Source organism: Rhineura floridana, chromosome 1 (genome assembly GCF_030035675.1).
Source record: "Rhineura floridana isolate rRhiFlo1 chromosome 1, rRhiFlo1.hap2, whole genome shotgun sequence".
NCBI classification, from domain to species: domain Eukaryota; kingdom Metazoa; phylum Chordata; class Lepidosauria; order Squamata; family Rhineuridae; genus Rhineura; species Rhineura floridana.
The window spans coordinates 74,834,421-74,854,833 of record NC_084480.1 but is presented as its reverse complement, the minus strand read 5'-3'; the positions used below and the strand labels follow the sequence as shown (position 1 = coordinate 74,854,833).

At 43.0% G+C, this 20,413-nt stretch overlaps 1 protein-coding gene across 3 annotated transcripts in view; it reads right to left on the bottom strand.

Moving 5' to 3' along the window:
• Positions 1-19,994, bottom strand: part of YTHDC2 (YTH N6-methyladenosine RNA binding protein C2) — a 67,319-nt gene extending 47,325 nt beyond the window's left edge. For 2 of the 3 annotated variants that reach the window (XR_009762306.1, XM_061624231.1), the window contains exons 1-8: positions 19,615-19,994; positions 16,909-16,999; positions 14,210-14,406; positions 13,040-13,239; positions 10,988-11,154; positions 9,693-9,795; positions 7,075-7,231; positions 5,260-5,367 (exon numbers count right to left, since the gene is read on the bottom strand). Coding sequence is in view for 2 of the 3 variants with exons in the window: in XM_061624231.1 (XP_061480215.1) it covers positions 5,260-5,367; positions 7,075-7,231; positions 9,693-9,795; positions 10,988-11,154; positions 13,040-13,239; positions 14,210-14,406; positions 16,909-16,999; positions 19,615-19,816 (1,225 nt within the window). In the remaining variant the exon portion in view is untranslated. The remainder of the gene's footprint in view (positions 1-5,259; positions 5,368-7,074; positions 7,232-9,692; positions 9,796-10,987; positions 11,155-13,039; positions 13,240-14,209; positions 14,407-16,908; positions 17,000-19,614) is intronic. The other variant, XM_061624242.1, reaches the window with a different exon arrangement.
• Positions 19,995-20,413: the final 419 nt, after the last annotated feature.

The following is a 20,413-nucleotide window of genomic DNA, read 5'->3' as shown; positions in this document are numbered from 1 at the left end:
TGAGAACATATATTTTCTTATTAGTATTTCTCAGTACTAGTTTTGCAACTTTTGAATAGCAATAGAAACATCATCCTTCCAATACCTGCACATATAGACACCAACCACATTTAGACACAGTTGCCCCCAAGCGCCCTCTCCAGCACTGTGGAGCCCGGCTTGCACCTTGGTACACCAGTGAGCTAAGGGCAATGAAACAGACTGGATGATGGCTAGAGCGCAAGTGGTGAAAGACGTGCTGTGAGGCTGATCGGGTACGAGTAAAACATCATAACCATGCCTACTGTGTGGCGGTGAGGGAGGCGAAGAAGGCCCACTTCTCTGCCTCCATCGCATCTTCAAGTAGCCATCCGGTGGAGCTTTTCTGTATTGTCACGGGTCTGTTGACATCAACTCCAGGAAATGGGAGTCTTAGACCCTTCGGAGGCCCACTGTGAATTGTTTGCAAGGCACTTTGAGGGTAAAGTTGCTCGTCTCCGTAGCTGTCTTGATGTCCCATCCACATCTACAGTAGTCCCCAATGAGATGTTCAATGCAACGACTGCTGCAACTTCTTGGGAACGGTTTCAGTTGATGTGGCCTGATGACGTGGACAACGTGCTTGCAATTATGCGGTGAGCAACGTGTCCTCTCAACCCTTGCCCTTCTTGGCTTATTAAAGCTTGCTGAGGGGGTCCAACCAAGTGGAACCAGAGTGTGGTCAACGCATCATTGTGAGAGGGAGTGGTTCCAGCCACCTTGAAAGAGGCAGTGATTCGACCGCTCCTGAAAAAGCTCACCCTGGACCCATTCATTTGTGACAACTACTGACCGCTTGCAAATACTCCCTTCTTAGGGAAGGTGATTGAGAGGGTTGTGGCGCAGCAACTGCAAGTACTCTTGGATGAAACAGATTATCTTGACCCATCCCAGTCTGGGTTCAGGCCTGGTTATGGGACTGAATCGGCCTTGGTCACCCTGATGGATGACCTTTATCGAGAGAAGGACAGGGGGAGTGCAACCCTGTTGTTCTTACTTGATCTCTCAGCAGCTTTTGATACCATTGACCATGGTATTGGAGGCACTGTTTTACAGTGATTCCGATCCTATCTCCAGGGTTGTTCTCAGAGAATAGCACTGGGTGACTGTCTTTCGGCCCCCTGGCAGCTGTGCAGTGGGGTGCCTCAGGGTACCATCTTGTCCCCCATGCTGTTTAACATCTATATGAAGACCTTGGGAGCAGTCATCAGGAGATTTGGGGCGAGGTGTCAGCAGTATGCTGACGATACCCAGCTCTATTTCTCCGTAACATCTGAATTGGGAGATGCTGTGCAAGCCCTGCACCGCTGCCTGGACTCGGTGGTGGGCTGGATGAGGGCCAATAAACTGAAGACGGAGGCGCTGTGGGTTGGTGGTTCCTGAGTTCGGATAATCGGTCAGTTGCCTGCTTTGGATGGGGTCGTACTCCCTCTGAAAGAGCAGGTCCATAGCCTCGGGGTGCTCCTGGATCCATCTTTGTCGCTAGAGACCCAGGTGACCTCCGTGGCTGGGAGTGCCTTTTACCAGCTTCGGCTGGTGAGACAGCTGCGGCCGTTTCTGGACCGGGATAGCCTGACCACTGCTGTCCACCCACTGGTAACCTCTAGGCTGGATTACTGTAATGCACTCTATGTGGGGCTGTCCTTGAGGTTGGTCCGGAAGTTGTAGCTGGTGCAAAATGCAGCGGCGAGACTGCTCACTGGAGCAGGGTACCGCCAACAAGTCACCCAGCTGCTGAAAGAATTGCACTGGCTGCCCATTTGCTATCGGGCCAAGTTCAAGGTTCTGGTTTTGGCGTCCAAAGCACCATACAGCTCAGTACCAGGATACCTGAAAGACTGTCTTACCCCTTATACGCCCAGTCGATCACTTCACTCTGCAGGTGAGGGCCTCCTGCAGATACCATCTTATCCGGAGGTTCTTTCTGCACAATATAGGAAATGGACCTTTAGTGTGGCAGCACCTACCCTGTGGAATTTCCTCCCTTTGAATATTAGGCAGGCGCCATCTCTGCTATCTTTTCGGCGCCTTTTGAAGACTTTCCTCTTTCAACAAGCCTTTTAAGTTGAGACCTATTTATTTATTTATTTATTTTACTATAATTGAATACCGCCCCATAGCCGAAGCTCTCTGGGCGGTTTACAGTAACTAAAAACATTAAAACAAATACAATTTAAAACAGATCTTATAAAAACAATTTAAAACACAATTTAAAAATTTAAACAGTATAAAACACATGCTAAAATGCCTGGGAGAAGAGGAAAGTCTTGACCTGGCGCTGAAAAGATAACAGTGTTGGCGCCAGGTGCACCTCGTCAGGGAGATCATTCCATAATTTGGGGGCCACCACTGAGAAGGCCCTCTCCCTTGTTGCCATCCTCCAAGCTTCCCTTGGAGCAGGCACCTGGAGGAGGGCCTTTGATCTTGAACGTAGTGTACGGGTGGGTTCATGTCGGGAGAGGCGTTCCATCAGGTATTGTGGTCCCAAGCTGTGTAAGGCTTTATAGGTTAAAACCAGCACCTTGAATCGAGCTCGGAAACATACAGGCAGCCAGTGCAAGCGGGCCAGAATCGGTTTTATATGTTCAGACCATCTGGTCCCTGTTACCAATCTGGCCGCTGCATTTTGCCCAAGCTGCAGTTTCCGAACCATCTTCAAAGGCAGCCCCACGTAGAGTGCATTGCAGTAATCTAATTTGGAGGTTACCAGAGCATGGACAACTGAAGCCAGGTTATCCCTGTCCAGATAGGGACGTAGCTGGGCCACCAACTGAAGTTGGTAGAAGGCACTCTGTGCCACCAAGGCTACCTGAGCCTCAAGTGACAGAGATGGTTATAGGAGAACCCCCAAGCTACGAACCTACTCCTTCAGGGGGAGTGCAACCCCATCCAGGACAGGTTGGACATCCACCATCTGGTCAGAAGCATCTCAGTCTTGTCTGGATTGAGCCTCAGTATATTAGCCCTCATCCAGCCCATTGTCACAGCCAGGCACCGGTTCAGCACATTGACAGCCTCACCTGAAGAAGATGAAAAGGAGAAATAGAGCTGCGTGTCATCAGCATACTGATGGCAACGCACTCCAAAGCTCTGGATGACTGCACCCAACGGTTTCATGTAGATGTTGAACAGCATGGGGGACAGAACTGAACCCTGCGGAACCCCATACTGGAGAGTCCAGGGTGCCAAGCAATGTTCCCTAAGCACCACCTTCTGGAGGCGACCTGCCAAGTAGGAGCGGAACCACTGCAATGCAGTACCTCCCACTCCCAACTCAGACAGTCTCCCCAGGATACCATGGTTGATGGTATCGAAAACCGCTGAGAGATCAAGGAGCATCAGCAGAGCCACACTCCCCCGTCTCTCTCCCAACAGAGGTCATCATACAGGGCGACCAAGGCTGTTTCCATGCCAAAACCAGGCCTGAAACCCGACTGATATGGATCCAGATAATCGGTCTCATCCAAGAGTGTCTGGAGCTGGCCCACAACCACTCGTTCCAGGACCTCGCCCAGGAATGGAACATTTGTTACCGGCCTATAGTTAGTAAAATTTTCTGGGTCCACGGAGGGTCTCTTCAGGAGTGGTCTCACCACCACCTCTTTCAGGCAGCCAGGGACCACCCCCTCTCACAGAGAGGCATTAATCACCTCCCTGGCCCAGCTGGCTGTTCCATCTCTGCTAGCTTTTATTAGTGAAGAAGGGCAAGGATCCAGCACAGAAGTGGTTGCACGAACCTCTCCAAGAACCTTGTCAACGTCCTCAAGCTGCACCAACTGAAACTCATCCAAGAAATCAGGACAAGGCTGTGCTTTGGATACCCCACTTGATTCACCTGCTATAACATTGGAATCTAAGTCCTGGCAAATGCTAAAGATTTTATCCTGGAAGTGCCTAGCAAATTTATTACAGCGGGCCTCAGATGGTTCTACCTTGTCCCTGGGGCCAAAGCGTAATAGCCCCCGGACAATTCTGAAGAGCTCCGTTGGGCGGCAGAGTGATGATTCGATAGTGGCAGCAAAATATTGTTTTTTTGCTGCCCTTACTGCCCCTAAATACAGCTTACCATAGGCACTTACCAATGTATAATTGCATCCACAAGGAGTTCGTCTCCATCTGCACTCAAGCAGTCTCCAATATTGTTTCATAGTTCTCAGCTCTGGGGTATACCATGGAGCCGTACGAGCTCTACACAGGAGAGGGCGCTCACGAGCAATCATGCCAACCGCCCAGGTCATTTCTGTATTCCACAGTTCCACCAGGGTTTCGACAAGAGCGCCAGCCCTATCAGCCAGAAAACTCCCCAGAGCCCTTTGGAAACCATATGGATCCATTAGTCTCTGGGGGCGGACCAACTTAATAGGTCCCCCACCCTTGCAGAGGGGAAAAGCTGCTGTGAGTCTAAACTTCAGCAAGCAGTGATCTGTCCATGACAGAGGGACTGATGTAAGGCCCCCCTACATTCAGATCACTAACTCCATGTCCAGTCGCAAAAACCAGATCTAGAGTATGCCCTGCTACATGTGTTGGGCCAATGGCGTATTGGGACAGTCCCATGGTTGTCATGGAAACCATGAAATCCTGAGCCGCCCCAGATAAGGCGGCCTCGGCATCAATGTTGACATCCCCCAGAACCAACAGTCTGGGGGATCTCAACAGTATCCCCGCGACCACCTCCGTCAGCTCAGTTGGGCAGCAGGGGGGCGGTACACCAACAGAATCCCCAGTCTGTCCCGTTGACCCAACATAAGGTGCGAACGCTCCAGACCAGTAGTCACATGGACAGGGTGCTTGTAGAGGGAGATGGAGCTCCTATAAACCACAGCAACCCCCCCTCCCCAACCCTCAGGTCTACCCTGATGCTGGACCAGGTACCCTAGTGGACATAGCTGGAAGAGACTGACTCCTCCCTGCTCACCCACCCAGGTCTTGGTTATACACGCCAGATCGGCTGCCTCATCCACAATTAAATTGTGAATGAGAGAGATCTTATCATGCACCTATCTGGCGTTTATCCCAGTCTGCATCTATGTCAGAATTGTTTAATATGTTTTTAATAATGTTTTTAACCCTTTTTAAGGTTTTTTTTAAAATGTTTTTAATGCTGTTTTGTTTTAATGTATTTTAAGATCTGGTTTTATGATGTTTTAAAGTGTTTTAGTGCTTTGTTTGCCGCCCTGGGCTCCTGCTGAGAGGAAGGGCGGGATAAAAAATAAATAAATAAATAAATAAATAAATAACCTCGCTGTTTTTCCTTCTTGTATTTGATCATCTCTTTATTTGTATAGCCTGTACTCCTTAACAGGTCTTCCAGAAACATCTCCTTTACTTCAAATGGTCTTCCTGGTACTAAAGATATAAGCAGAAATATAAATAATCAGGGTTATGCTAGATTATGAATATCATACCTAAAGCTGTAATCAATAGACATGTGCTATTAGGGAACATAGAAGAGTAGTCAAAATTTCAGAACATTCACATTTTAATTGATTTCATGAACCTCATGGTCATCCACTTTGGTAACAAATTGGTCCAAAAAAATCTCTTGCTAATACAGGAATACATTGTATCTAATCAGGAAACTCAAAAGTACTAATCAAACAACCTGTCTTTCTATTCTGTTTTGAAAGTGGTATAAAAATAAAAGTTTAGGAAGTCCATGGCCATATCAATTTTGCTAAAAGTCCACTTCACTAGTAGTTTCCTTTCATTATTCTTTAGCTTGAGACCACTTTGTAGAAACCACTGCACCCATGTCCCATGCAAAGCCCACTACACCGGGACCCATATGCATTTCTCAGGCTCAACAGATGATCAACTCTGTCTATTGCATTTTCAAAAAAGTTTGAATCACTGAAAATACAGGGGTTGTGGACCTGATAACTTGCATAATTTAGTTGTGCATAGAATGTACTGTATGGGGATTGAAAAAGATCACCACAATGTCAGAAAAGTGGGTCTCTAAATCCTACATTAGTTTAGCAACGAGACTCATCTCAAACCAAAAGTAGGGGAGCCAAAAATTTCCAATTGCCAAAATAATACACAACCCTATACAAATGTTAAGAACACTGCAAACTAACAAAGTTGGCAGTGAATGAAGCAAATTTCAATCTCACTGTCTACCAAGTATGGAGCACACAGAAAGAAATGCCATAAACAAGACAATCCTTAAGATGGCTCCATTAGACAGTTCCAAAGGCTTCCAGAAGCTCAGGGGGCTTTTACTCTGAAGAGCTGCTGCCCATGTTACATACTGAACTGCCTTTGAAATTCCTTTGAGGTTCAAAATACATTGCAAGTGGGGGAGGGGAGAAGGTATGCTACCATGCAACAGACTAAAGTATTTAAACTATGATTTAATAACTACACAAATAGTTCTATGCATACAAGGAGACTTTAGACTGTTTTTCTCACATCTCTCCACCCTGTGCCATTTTTTTTTTAAAGAGGGCTGTTTATAACAGCAGTTGGTCATATCATATGAACATGAATTTCAAAGGCACATGTTAAAAACAATAGGCATGTGCACATCCTTGAACACGCTTAAAGCATCTTTTTAGACTCCCAGTCTAAATTTGAAACTGAAGATTACAGAACTGGATCTTAAGATGGCACTATTCAACTAAACCCAATTCCATTTAGTACACACACTAAGAAGCATACTGTCTGTTCCTTCATCTCCAATAATGGGTTGTTTTGAATTCTGAGTATATAACCCCAAGGGTAAATGTTAATATATTACAATTTACAGGCTCCAAGATGCTAAATTTATCATTTATTTATTAGATTTATATCCTGCCCTTTCTCCCAGTAGGAGCCCAGGGCAGCACATTTATTTGTCATATTCCATGTACAGACAGTAAACATGTATAAAACAAAAGCAATATAAGACTTGTAAAAATGCAGCTTTAATACTTTGATATCTGACAAAGTTCAAGGTATGCTAATTGTTACCATGATTTGTTACTAACATTTGGCATGTACTACACCAAGCTGAGGACAATGTATTCAACTAAATTGAGTAGCTAGATTCCTACTAGTATTTGAACTTACTATATATCACTGGACAGCCTCCAAAATATCTGACAAAGAGGTTCACATCAAGGGCAGCACTAGAAAGGATGAGTTTCAAAGATGAGTGTTTCTGTAACGTATCTCTTAACTTTGTTAACAAGAAGTCACTGAACCGATCTCTCTCATGGACTTCATCCTGCAACATTAAGACAGCCCTTTTCAGAACAAAACTTTTGACAGACGGTACCACATAACTCCTGTTTTACAAATCTTGGCACGCTGGCAATAGATGTATATCCTTTGCAAACATGCCAATTAACATGTCTCATTATCTATATAGAATTAACATGATATTCATCCAGAAGCACTAATCTTTTTCATATTAGTAGAAGTGTTAGAAGAACTTACTATTGTCAAGAACTTGCAAGTTCCCACAGGGGTCAATTCCCAAGCCCAGGGCAATTGATCCCAGCCAGGCACAACCCATGCCTCCCTTACCAGGGTTGAGTTAAACCAACAACAACCCTGCAAGGTAGGTAGACTGCCACCACACCTTAAATCTGGTCACCCACTCTGGGCCAAGGGGAAACCCAAAGCGCCAGAAATAGACCTGCCAAGGATTCCAAAAGACAAGAGCCAAGATGCACTCATCTTGGAGCCTTAAGGCAAAATACCCAACTATATGGTAGTCTGTGGCTAATTGGCCAAGGTGCTGGAGTCAGAGCCAATTTCCCCCTGAAATGAACACACACTGGTAAGTAAAAGGTAGCTTTATTAAAATAACAGTGCAAAACTGTAACAGCAAAATAATCCCTTAAAGCAAACACCCCAAAGGTTAGGTAATATACAAAAGGCAGAGAGTTCAAGTGACAGGTAAAAAATAACAAAGCTGTCTAGCCTAATCTCTACACACCATATAGGTAAACCAGCAGAGTAACTTCATGGTTCCACATCTCCCCAGAGATTTATAGCCTGGATAGCAGATGGAAGATGGAACCGCAACATCAGGCAGCACCAAAGAACATTGGGGAACAAAGACTCGTAGTTCTATTTTTATGGGGAAAAGCCCAGCAACAGCCAGGAATTAATTAGCCAATCAGGGGGCTTTCTGATGATGACATCTTCTGGAGCTTTCGTGCCTAATGGTCACAGGCATCTCCAACCTTTCCAGGCTTGTGGCCTTGAGGTACCAGTCTCAGGCTGATAAGCAGGTGTTCTTGCTTACTGCTTAATTAACTGAGTTCAGCTGTGAGAACTGGCAGTCTCATGGCCTCTCAGGGGCCCTAATTCAGGCAAGATGTTTTCCCCACAATTCCTTGCTACAGAACCATTTTAGTTAACAACCTTACAAACCAGGCATTCTTAAGAACTATGACTAACAGTTTACTAGTTTAAGTGTATTAAGCATATTAGGTATTATATTCTATCCAGCTCCTACTCGTCCATTCTTCCAGACACACCACTCTATTCTCTTATCAACCCATTCTTTCTCTTATGAACATTTCTTTCCCCTGCTGAGCACAAAGCTTCACCATTTCATCAACCTAGCACATTTGATGTTGTAGGATACATGTTACACCTGTGTACTCTTGTATTTCCTTCACTTGGTCAGGAAAAGAGATAGTGCACGTATCATTCCACAGTTCTTTGCTTAACAGCAGTTTTCTTCTCCAGCTTACTGATAAAGAACTGTCACCATAAATGATAGCAAACATGACAGTTGAACTATCTTTTAGTTTTTATTGGCAATTTGTTGTCAAACAATGTCAACTTTATTGAATTACAGCTGGGTTCATGCTGTCTTTCTCCTGCTGCACTTGACTCCAAAGAGCGTTAGCTTTAGTATTCTGTTGGAACTTCAATCACTTTGCTATTGATTTAACAAAGCCTTCTGAATGCTACATGTAATGCTGCCATTTTGTAGTTGAGATATTCATTTTTAGCTCATTTCACATGACTTTTGCTCCAACTGTTGCATTTTCCTCTCCAGTATTAAGATCCTGCTACAAATGAAAATGTTATCCTTCCTGCTGCACTGTATTAGCTGTTACTATCTGACAAAATAATTTTTTAAAAATCATACTGCCAGGTCATCCAAAGTTTTGCCTCACCCAAGTCAGTCTAGAAAACCAGTCTGGAATAAGAATGTCCCAGATGCGACTCTGTGGCTCACTTGCAGAAAGCTGTAAGGGGCTGATACTTGATCATGTTTTAAAATGATGCAGAACATGGAAATTAGATGTTTTGTTAAAGAGTGGCAACAAATATATTCCCAGGTAAAAACCAGAAGCCTAGTTTTTAACCCAGTAGCTTTTAAAGCCAATGTAATCACAATTTAAGAAATTTTAAATGCTTAGTCTATTTATTCCCCTTTTAGAATCTGTTGAAGATTAAATAAAACCTTGCAGTTATAAAGTTCTATGTGCCTATCAAGTCATTCATAGCCTCTTGGGCATCTGGCATAAGCATATCTGAATACAAGTGGCTTATACAAAATGTCTCTGTATGTCAGCCAAGTCCAAGACCATTAATCTGATCACACACTGTTAATTTATAAATAAAATTTAAACTAGAACCGACAAAAAGACATTTAAGCCAGGTTTCACAGCTTCAAAAATTGATAGTTACTTTCATAAGAAATAATCGGTCAAACTTACCACAATGACATGAGTTACAGTTGATAATGCACTGTCTCCTGCCATTAGTGTACGAAGTAATACACCGTTGGTGCAAAACGTTAAAAGTGTCTTTGGGGAAACTCTATTTAAAAAGTACAAAATAGCTTTAGAGCTTAACATTACAGAAAAGTATTTGCACACATCACAGAAATGAAGTCACTGCAAATGTCTGCACTGTTATCACAATTTTATCACCCCCAACTGTGCATAAGGTTGTTGACTATGTATAGATGGCACTTGATATACATCTTTTATTGACATAAGATTGTAAAAACCCACTTGCCTGAGAGAGAACAGCCCCTCATGCTGCTTTCAGGACAAGCCATGCTTTCTACAGTAATATGTTTTGAAAGGTCCCATAAAACATCTACTGTCTTTATGACACACACACACCATTGTCCCCCACTGACAGAATGCAGGTAACAGCTCAACACACTGCCTTCTGAAAGCAGGTCACTAGACTGTCTTTTTGCAGCCTTACATGTATGAGTTCTATGGGCTTTTATAATGATGTATTTTGGGACCTTCTGAGTCAAAGAGCTCTTTTTCTTTCAATGAAGGAATGTCATGCCATTAGGCTCCAGAAAGTAGCCCTGTTTAACAATGGCATGGGGACTGTGTGCAATATAGATTTTTTATTTAAAATATTTGATATACCACCCTTTCAATTTCACAAGTTTCAGTGTGACTTACAATTTAAACAATCAAGAATATAAGTAGTAAAAAAGTTTCTAAAAACAGTAGAACAAGGGAAGGACCACATGAGCACCATTGGAACAGGTCTAAAAGACTATTTTGAGAGACCTAGGCAAATAAAGAGAGGTCTTTGCCTGATGCATATAAAAAATTTGCATCAGGCCAGCATCTCTGTGGTGAACATTCAGTAATGGAGCACCATAACTGAAAACAAAACACCTTTCTGTGAGTCTTAACCTTGGACGGCAAAGGCATCCAAGGAAAAGACTCAGAAGATGGCCTTAACATTTGGCTAGGTACATATGTGACTAGCAGGTGTCATTAGTATTAAGTTTTGCAAAACATCATAGCAACAATGGTTGGAGCCCTTTGTGGTTACCTGCCTAATCTCTGAAAGAATAGAGATATAGCCCCAAGGGCTGAAAGCAAAGTGTGTGGGAGAGAAAAAGTGAGTAATTACTCCCCTTAAATTTTAATTTGCAAGAACATCACAACAGATATTACATTGTGGCTCAAATTTTCCTTAAAAGATTTCTAAAACACTTTCTATCCAAGGCTACAAGGAATACTGGCAAGACCTGCTTTCCAATCGGATTTGATAGCCAATTGTCTGTCCAATCTTCTCTCTTCTTTCAGCAGCAACCCTTTCAGCCACAGCAATTGCTGCCAAACGTCTTGGCTGAGTGCAAAATATGCGACATGGAATTCCATTTTTGTAACAGTCATCAAGTAGAAACTGAGGAATCTGAACACAGAGAATTAGTCTTAACACTAAAAAAGGTTTAATTTGGACCCTCGTCACAAAAGCCTGGTTCACATGTCACACTAAGCCAAACTATGTGGGGGCCCACAGCAGAGTTCACAGATACTTTGCTCCTCTCAGGTGCTTTTGTTGCTGTGCCGTGCCAATCTACGCCCAGGTTTGACTTAATGTGTTGTCCAAACTGGGCTTCTTGGATACAGGTCATGGTTCAGAAGTCATACTACACCAAACCTAGGTGCAGCAGAAAAAAAGAACTGAGAAGGAGCAAAGAACTGCAACCTTGTCTCAAGTAGCCTTAGTTTGGCTTAGCATGACCAGTGCTAAACTATAGTTTGGCTTAACACAACTTGCCATAGTTTATTACTACTGAGAGTGAGATATAACAATAAGCCTATTAGTAGGTGATATCCAACCTTAGTCAAACTCAGAGCAGACTCACTGAAATCAATTGACTTAAATTATTTCAGTGGGTCTACTCTGAGCATTACTTAGTTGGATATCAACCAGCAAGGGTATTTTTATAATCACTTTTCAGTAGAAATAACTGGAGAAGACTATAAGGTTCCAACACATTCAAGACTGGATTTGTTACAACTGCATCTGAATTTATGGTGTTTGCTCTTCAACAGTTTCTCACTTCTAACCCTCCCATGCCACCTTTTAAACTCCCAAATTAAAAAAATGAGTTTTCAGGAAAAGCTGTTAGAAAGAGGCCCGATGAATTCAGATGCTCTTGCACTACCGCACAATTAAATCTTGTTACTGGCTTAGAATTACTGTCCTGTTTTGACAAATTGAACTGTGAGGGCATAATAAAGCTAATAAAAATAGATTCCATAGGTGCAATAAAGTTAATAAAAATTGATTCCATGTCAATTCACAACAATACAGCAGTTTAAAAAAATACAACTGGCCTGAACAAACAAAGCTTTTTGCTGAGCACTCTTAAGATATCCCCATTAGAACACAATACATTACAATTGCCAACTTTGCAAACATGAGTACCCACTCTGTTTCTTTGTATAGCCTTCTGGCCTTGTTAAATCACCAAGCTTCAATTTGGAGCCAATAAGGAAAAAAAGGTACACATACCAGAAAGAATGGCATTGTTGTAATAAACAGCCTTTGTTGCATAGAATATTGGAAAATGGGGAGGGTGGGAGAGAGACAGCATTACCTTTTACATGTAAAATTAGATTATCCGATAATCCCTCTCCCAACATACACAAAATCTAGACCACAATGATTTCTTCAAAAGCAATGCTAAACACCACCAAAAGAGCAATGCTAAATCAGAGTTCAATGTTACAGGTATGAATCTGCTTTCCTCCTCCCCTCCAGCATGGCCATGAGGAGCAGATCAGAAATACCTGTTTGCATTTTAAACTAACTGCACATTGCAATTTCACCCAAATCGGAAACTGCAGTTGCCTTCAAATATTGTATATCCGAACAAACCAGAATCAGAACCCATGGTTTGATCTTGGCTTGTTCAGACAAACCATACTTTAAATTAGTCAGTTTGTCCAAGTTTGGAGAGGAAGAGCTTGTGCCTGTAACATTAATCTTTGATTTAGCATTATATCCAAATCCATTCAAAGTGTCACAAATAAAGATTAGTTCACTGCAGAAAGATGCTTAAAGAAAGATTCTTCAAGAATGAAAAACCTGAGATTAATCAAAGTTGTTGAAACATTTTGTTATTAGGAACTAGAAAAAAATGAAGTCACCAAAATGAAAAGTTTATTTCCATTAGTATACTAGACTAAACAATATTTGAGATTTAAATTATTTTGGAATATATGAGTATGTTCAGATATGCAATTTATAGACTAGTTCTATTACAAATTCTGATAAGACTACATACCTGAGTAGTTTTGCCTGATCCAGTTTCCCCCACAATCAAAATAACTTTATTTTCTTTAATAATTCTAACGATTTCATCCTGTTTTTCATAAACTGGTAGAGACTGCCGAAATGAATCAAATTCAGATTCTCCCCGCTTCACTGGGATCTGAGGGATGCCATTGTTAAGTCGTCCACTTGTTTTGCTCATTTCTCTATTCTCTATGAAAAGACAAAAGTAATTACTACACCAAACTTTGTGTTAATCTAAACTGAAATGCTACAGATTCTACACACAGGGCCAGCTAGACAGACACAGCTTTGCAGACAATGCGTGGATGAGACAATAGTATTGGGGGGGAGTTTGTTAGGCACTGGGGAACATTTTGGAACAAGCCTGTACAAAAGGGGTGGCCTCCACTTGAACCAGAGATGGAATCAAACTGTTAAAATTAAAAATATGGCACAGCAGCTTTTAAACTGATTACAGGGGGAAAGCCAACAGGAGCTGTGGAGGGTCCAGTTCAGAATAAATCTCCCCTCTGGGATGATGACAAATAAATTGAGGAAAATTTAAATGGGATAGGTGTAGAAGGCATTGTGAATGTAGGGGCATGGGATAGCAATCCACAGAAGCCAAAATACCACAGGCCAAAACACACGTGCCAAATACTGTATACAAGTGTGTATATGCTAATGCTAGAAGCTATGGGAGAATTTAAGTGCTGTCTTAGAGGACAGCATTGATACAGTGGGCATAACAGAAAGCTGGTGGAACAGAGAAAAGCATTGGGGCATGGTTATCTCTAGATACAAAGACAGACTTCAACTATCCTCAGAGACTGGGTACATATGTGTGCCAGTCATGACAAACATTATCCAATTGTAATTCTGTTATTATAGGCATATAAGTATAGCCCTATAGCATTTACTAAGCATACCCTATGTTCTGCAATACATTTTTCCATCCATAGTTCATACCATTACACAGGCATACCCTGCTTAAAGTCGCTTCACTTAACGTCGCCTCGCTATAACGTACATGCTCCATACACCCCCATACCTGTGCAGTACATGCATAGATAATTGCTTCACTTTAAGTACATTTTCACTTTACATACACGCTCCGGTACCACTGCGTACGTTAAAGCGGGGGATGCCTGTAGTTCTTAGTAGAATATACTAAACATACCAGCTTCCACAGCAAATACATTTCCTCTCTCTGTCTTTGGTAGAAGTTCTGTGCGCTCTTTGTTGGTGACAGGAAATCGCTGTACTAGGCTTCTAATAGCACATTTTGTGTTTGGAATCAAATTACATGTCATTACTGTGTGTGCCAACTCTGATCCATCTTTTTTCTTCACAGTAAGGTATCTGCTTGCACCTTTCCTGAAAAAAAAATGGAGGCATTTCACATGTAGCACCAGGAATAACCTTTACAAGACAGATTAATTAGATGACCCATACTTGAAATAACTTTCTCAAAATGTTAAGATATGGTAAGGATCCCCAAATACAAGAATTAAACTTCAAAATATATATCATTGTGCTTTTAAAATGTAGTTTCTATTAACATATAGTTCCAGGTGTCTAGGCACTCTAGATTTAGGATCCAGGTTTTAAGTACTTGCCAAAAGATAAAATATCAATGTCTCTTAACTTTCACTATATATTAAACATTCAATTTCAAATATGATTTGGCTGGGTCTTATTTTTCAGTAGGTAGGTTTTGAATCTGTTCACTGCCTAACAGAGTGGTCACAATTAGGGCAGATGTGGGGAACCTTTGGCCCTCCAGAGGTTATTGAACTACAATTCCCATCATCCATGGTGATTGGCCATGCTTGCTGGGGCTGATGGCAGCTGTAGTTCAGCAACATCTGGAGGGCCAAAGGTTCCCCACACTCGCATTAGGGATATGGACAATCATATCTCAGCTTAGTAGGCCAAGATATGAACAACCCTAACTCTTTACGCCTCTTCACAGCAAGGGCCAGCCTTCCCCAACCTGGTGCCCTCCAGATGTTTTGGTCTACAACTTCAATCATCTCCGACTATCACTATGCTGTCTAGGGAGTCCAGGTTGGGAAAACTGAAAATGAATTACTAAGGAAGCATCTATACATCATAGTTTTCCAGAGTTTCCAAACAAGGAAACTATGGTTGTCAGCTTCAGAACAAGCCAAGATATTAAACCATGGCTTGAAGGTAGTTCAATATCCAGGCTTGTTCCAAATCTGGTAACAATGATTTCCTCAACTGATCCAAACAGGAAACTATGGTTAATTAGAAGCTTCCTGGTTTAACTGAGACTTTAATGAAGGAAAGAGTAAATATGTTCCATGCACAAAGGGCTCATGCCAAAATATTATCATCCAGCCAACCTCAATGAACACTACAGTATCCCAAGGATTCAGAGTCACCTATGCAAAGAACATCCGCAGCAAAGGACATATGGTATGTCTGGATCAGCCATGAGGGCCCCAGTTTTTTATACAACAACATCAAATTATATATTTCTTAGGACTTTCATCACAGAAAGTTATTACTAACAACGTCCTGCTCAAGTTACTCCAAGTAGCTCATGTTTGTTTCTAAACTATCCATGAGTGCACAAACACAGCAACCTGAACTGTTTAGAGAGTGTAATCCAGGACAATTCAGCCCCAATGAAACTGGTAGGTATAGTATTAGTTAGCATGTACGATATTTTAAAGTAAAATAAAGTGGGTGATATACAATGGTGCCTGTCCATGAATGGAACAGACTTGCACTTGCACAACAGGACTACTTCTTCTCTTTCCCTCTGCAGCCTCCAGCCCCACCAATTCACTTCCAAATCTGCTTCAGAGCACTTCCGGGAGGCTGATGGGTAGGGAGAACTGTAAGGGGACTTCTGCTTGTGCAATATGTAAAACTGAGTTGTCTTTTGTGAAAAGGCTTTTACTATATAGGAGGAAACTGATAACTGAACTTATTTTACCCTAACACAGCCTTGTATACAATCAACTAGCCACCCAGGTAAGAAGGAATTGTATGTAAGTGAGAGAATAGTCTGGTAAAAGAACTCTGTGCTCAGCATGGAATCCAAGCAGGCTGCTACAAGAGGGAAGTTTCCTCTTCTGGGTTCAGCACAGAAATGCTTGGGCTGCTAAAGGAGGAAGACAGCTATTCATCTCTACTCTTATTTTCTGAAAAGCCATTTACACCTGAAAAAAGATGGAAATGGAAATGGACTGCCCTCAAGTCGATCCCGACTTATGGCAACCCTATGAATAGGGTTTTCATGGTAAGCGGTATTCAGAGGGGGTTTACCATTGCCTCCCTCTGAGGCCCAGAGGCAGTGAATGGCCCAAGGTCACCCAGTGAGCTTCATGGCTGTGTGGGGATTCAAATCCTGGTCTCCAGGTTGTAGTCCAGCACCTTAACCACTATACCACACTGGCTCTCAAAAAGGAAGGATAATGACAGCTTTATATCTACAACAGTTAGTCTCTTCTGCCTCAAAAAGCAAGTAGAATGCAGCAGGTGAAAAATTATTGTAAAAATGGATACATGCTGCCAACCAGGGCCTGAAGTACAAACATATTGGCTCATTTGTAAGGCAGAGTATACACTTAATAAATAAAACAGATAAATATGGTTACCTGAAAGCAGCAATTACTTGTCATGGGCAATCTGGCAAAGGCCAAATTATTAATGCTCCCCAAGCATGAATATATCTCACCAAGGCCTGACAGTAAATGAACATAGAACTGTTTGAAACAGTAGCACACATGGACACTTGAACTGTCTCAAGACACTACTCAGAATTGAGGAAAACAAAACTGGACCAGAAAGACATATAGTCTTCCATTTATGCAACTACTATTTAACAAGGTCCTGACTTACCCCTTACTTTTAGAAATCAGACCAAGAGACTGACTCAATCGGTGAATGAAGGCTCTTTCAGTACTGGTCAAGGATGAAGGAAATTCCATTTCTGGAGGGGAAAAGCATAGCAGAAATATACCACCCCTGCATAAACCAGGAACAACTGTTTCTTAAGGAAAGTAAACAGAGCAGTCCTGCACTCACTCACCTGGAAGTCAGTCCCATTTAATTCAATAGGGCTTACTTCAGAGCAGTCATTTATAGGATTGCACTATGTATCACTCAATAAATTTGATTAGCAATAGAATGAAGACATAACAAAGGAGGTATCTCACACAATGCAGTTTAAAACAATTAGTGTGTCACTGCCACAAGATGTGGTAATTGTCTGTAATTGGTTTTAGAAAGAATTAAGTCAAATCACTGAAGGATACATCTATCAGCTGTTAAGGCCACTATGAGAGCTGGCCATCATCTGGCTAGTGATCTTTTGAAGGTGTAAGACTCACTATTGTTGGAAACAAAGTGCAACAACTTAGTCTGATCCAGCATGACAATTCTTATGCTCCTTGCTGTATAAGTGCATGTGAAAGCAAAAATAATTGCAGTATGCATGTATATATACACTCAAATATGGGAAGGGCTTCAGCTAAGTGATACAACACATGCCAGGGCTGTGGAGTTGGTACGTCAAACCTTTGACTCCGACTCCTCTATTTTTCTACTGTCCACTCCGACTCCGACTCCACCCAAAATTGCTTCGACTCCACAACTCCAACTCCACAGCCCTGACACATGCATTGCATGCCTAAGATCCCAGGTAAAGTCCCCAGCATCTCCAGTTAAAAGAATCTCAATAGCCAAGTCAGTCAGACTGGACAACGCTAGTGGTCAATGAAAAGAATCTAGATCGGGGAAGTGGGGGGAAAGTCTCACTGAATGACATCCTAAAACAGAGACAGAGAACCTGTGGTCTTCCAGATGTTAAAACTCCAACTTCCATCAGCCCCAGCTAGTATGGCCAACAGTCAGGGATGATGAGAGTTGCATTTCAACAGATGGAGGATCACAGATTCCCTATCCTTGTCCTAGATTAGTACACATTTTCACCAGGTGAGATCATTAGCAGGTCACAGCCAAACTTAAGGCAGGTAATGCTAGCAGTACAGATATATAGTAAAATAAAACATATTAAAAATATAGATATACAGTAAAAAGTTAAGAAACTGGCCCAAAGGTCATATTTAGTGGGAAAGGCCATAGCTCAATGGTAGAGCATCTATTTTGCATGCAGAAGGTCCCAGGTTCAATCCCTGACATTTACAAGTCAGGCTGGAAAAGACTCCTTATCTGAAACCCCAGAGAGCTCATGCCAGTCAGTGTAGACAATATTAAGCTAGATGGACCAATGGTCTGACTCAGTAGAAGGCAGCTTCCTATGTTCATACTTCAGCTGAAGGTGGATCCCGGCAGGACCAAATAGTTTGAAGGTCGAGGCCTTAGCCTAGAGCAGTGGTTCCCAACCTGGGGGCCGTGAAGTAATCCAGAGGGGGTCTTGAACAGTAAAGAAATGAATTATTTATTAATTTTTTTTAAAAGTCTTCACTCCTTCTACACTGTCTGCTTTCCACTGCCACTGCAGATGACACCTCCCCCTTGCTCCAAACAAGAGGGGAGGCCTTTTGCTGAAGTGGCAAAGCATCTTTCAGGCGCACTAAGGGCAGGCATCTGCCTATAAAATACATGGCAGATGCCAAAGGAGGCTGAGGGTGGAGCTACCAGGAAGAAGAGGGGATTACTATCACTGATTCCAGTCTCCTTGCACTGCTGCTACTGGCAACGCCCTTACTTAGAAAAAAAAAGCAAGCCTGCAAAGAAAGGCTGCTTTCCCCCTTCCTTCCTGGCAACCAGCCTGCCTCCCTGGGGGGAGGGGGTCACAAAAAAATTTCAGCTTATAAAGGGGGTCCCGTGCTCATAAAGGTTGGGAACCACTGGCCTAGAGAGGAGCCAGCCAGTAAAATAGAGGGGCTGATGATCTGACCTAGGCTCCCTATCCATGGAATACGCTCCCCAGTGATATCCACCTGGAACTTTCATTGACATCTTTTTGAAGACAGATAAAGACATACCTTTTTTCCCAGGCATTTGATAGGCTGAAATGTGGTGATGTTGTCTGTTTAGTATGCTGCCAGAGCTTCCTGTGGCTGCACAGCAGTGTTGTTGTTTAATGGTTTTGTTTTTATAGTATGATATATTTGTTTTTGTCGTAACATTGTTGTAAGTCACTTGGAGACCTTCGGCTATCAAGCAACTAACAAATCTAATAAGCAACAAAGCTTGATATATATGCGTATAGTTAGGCTGCCATATCTGTAGCAAGTACATACAGTAGAGGCCAAGACTCCAGTCCCTTTATGAGCGACGTACGAGAACCAGAACAGGCAGGTGAAGTTCAGCATATTGTATAAGGTTGCAAAAATAAATAAATAAATAAAGTTCCGTTTTAATACGAGGCCAGTCCCCGATTGCAATTGGTTACCTTAACTCCATCATACCCTGGTGAAATAGGCACTGACCTAGGAAGACCCAGAACAAACCAGTTCGTCTCTGTTAATCCCGGAGCCCTTCATGGATGCTTTCAGGTCCCTCCCCTTCCCCAATTCATTGCACGGAACGACTCTGACCAGGTCTCCACCGCCCTCGGGGAAGGAAGGGAGCCGTTACCTCGTTGGTCCCCATATCGGAACCGCTCCAGAGCGATGTTCACAGCGATTTTCACTTCTTCATCGACGCGAATGTCCTTCAGCCCCTTGGCCCGGCCGCTGCCGGAACAGGACGACGACGAACCGGCGGAGGCGGTCGACGGCCCCCCGCTTGGGGCGCCGCTGCCAGGAGGCCGGGGGGACACACTGCTCGGACGGGACATCCCCGAAAGCCGCGGAGCTCAAACTTTGCCCGGATCTCGGCAGCGCCGCTAGAGGGGGCTGGGCTAGGCCGAAAGCGCCCGGAAACCGAGAAGGAAAGTGAAAGGAGGCGGCGCCTCCTAGGATGGTCACGAAGGGCGGGGTCTGAGGCTGCGCGTGATGACGTCACGAGCTCCTGGGCGGGAAACGAAGGCTAGAAATAGGAGGGGGAGAAGGACCACTTTGTAAATGGGCGGGGACGGGGAGGAGCTAAGCGAGAGCGCGGGCACGCCCTATTGCACTTTTCACGTTCCAGTAGACTAGCTTGTTGAGATTTACATTCAAGTTTACACAATATACCAGGTCAAGCCGACTTGATTTCTCTTTATGCTCTTATAATCCTAAATACCTGGAAAACCCCAAAACAAGTTCTGTATGTAGAGCCCGATGCTATGCGTAGTTGCTTGGAAACAGTTTGCTCTGTTCTCAGTAGGATTTAATCCCCTACTGAGATAGAAGAACACTACAGGACCTGCCTGTCTAACCGAGGGTAACAAATGGGACAAATTAAAAATGTGTGCACACCCCTGAAAACCATGCTGCACTGCGCAAGAAATTTC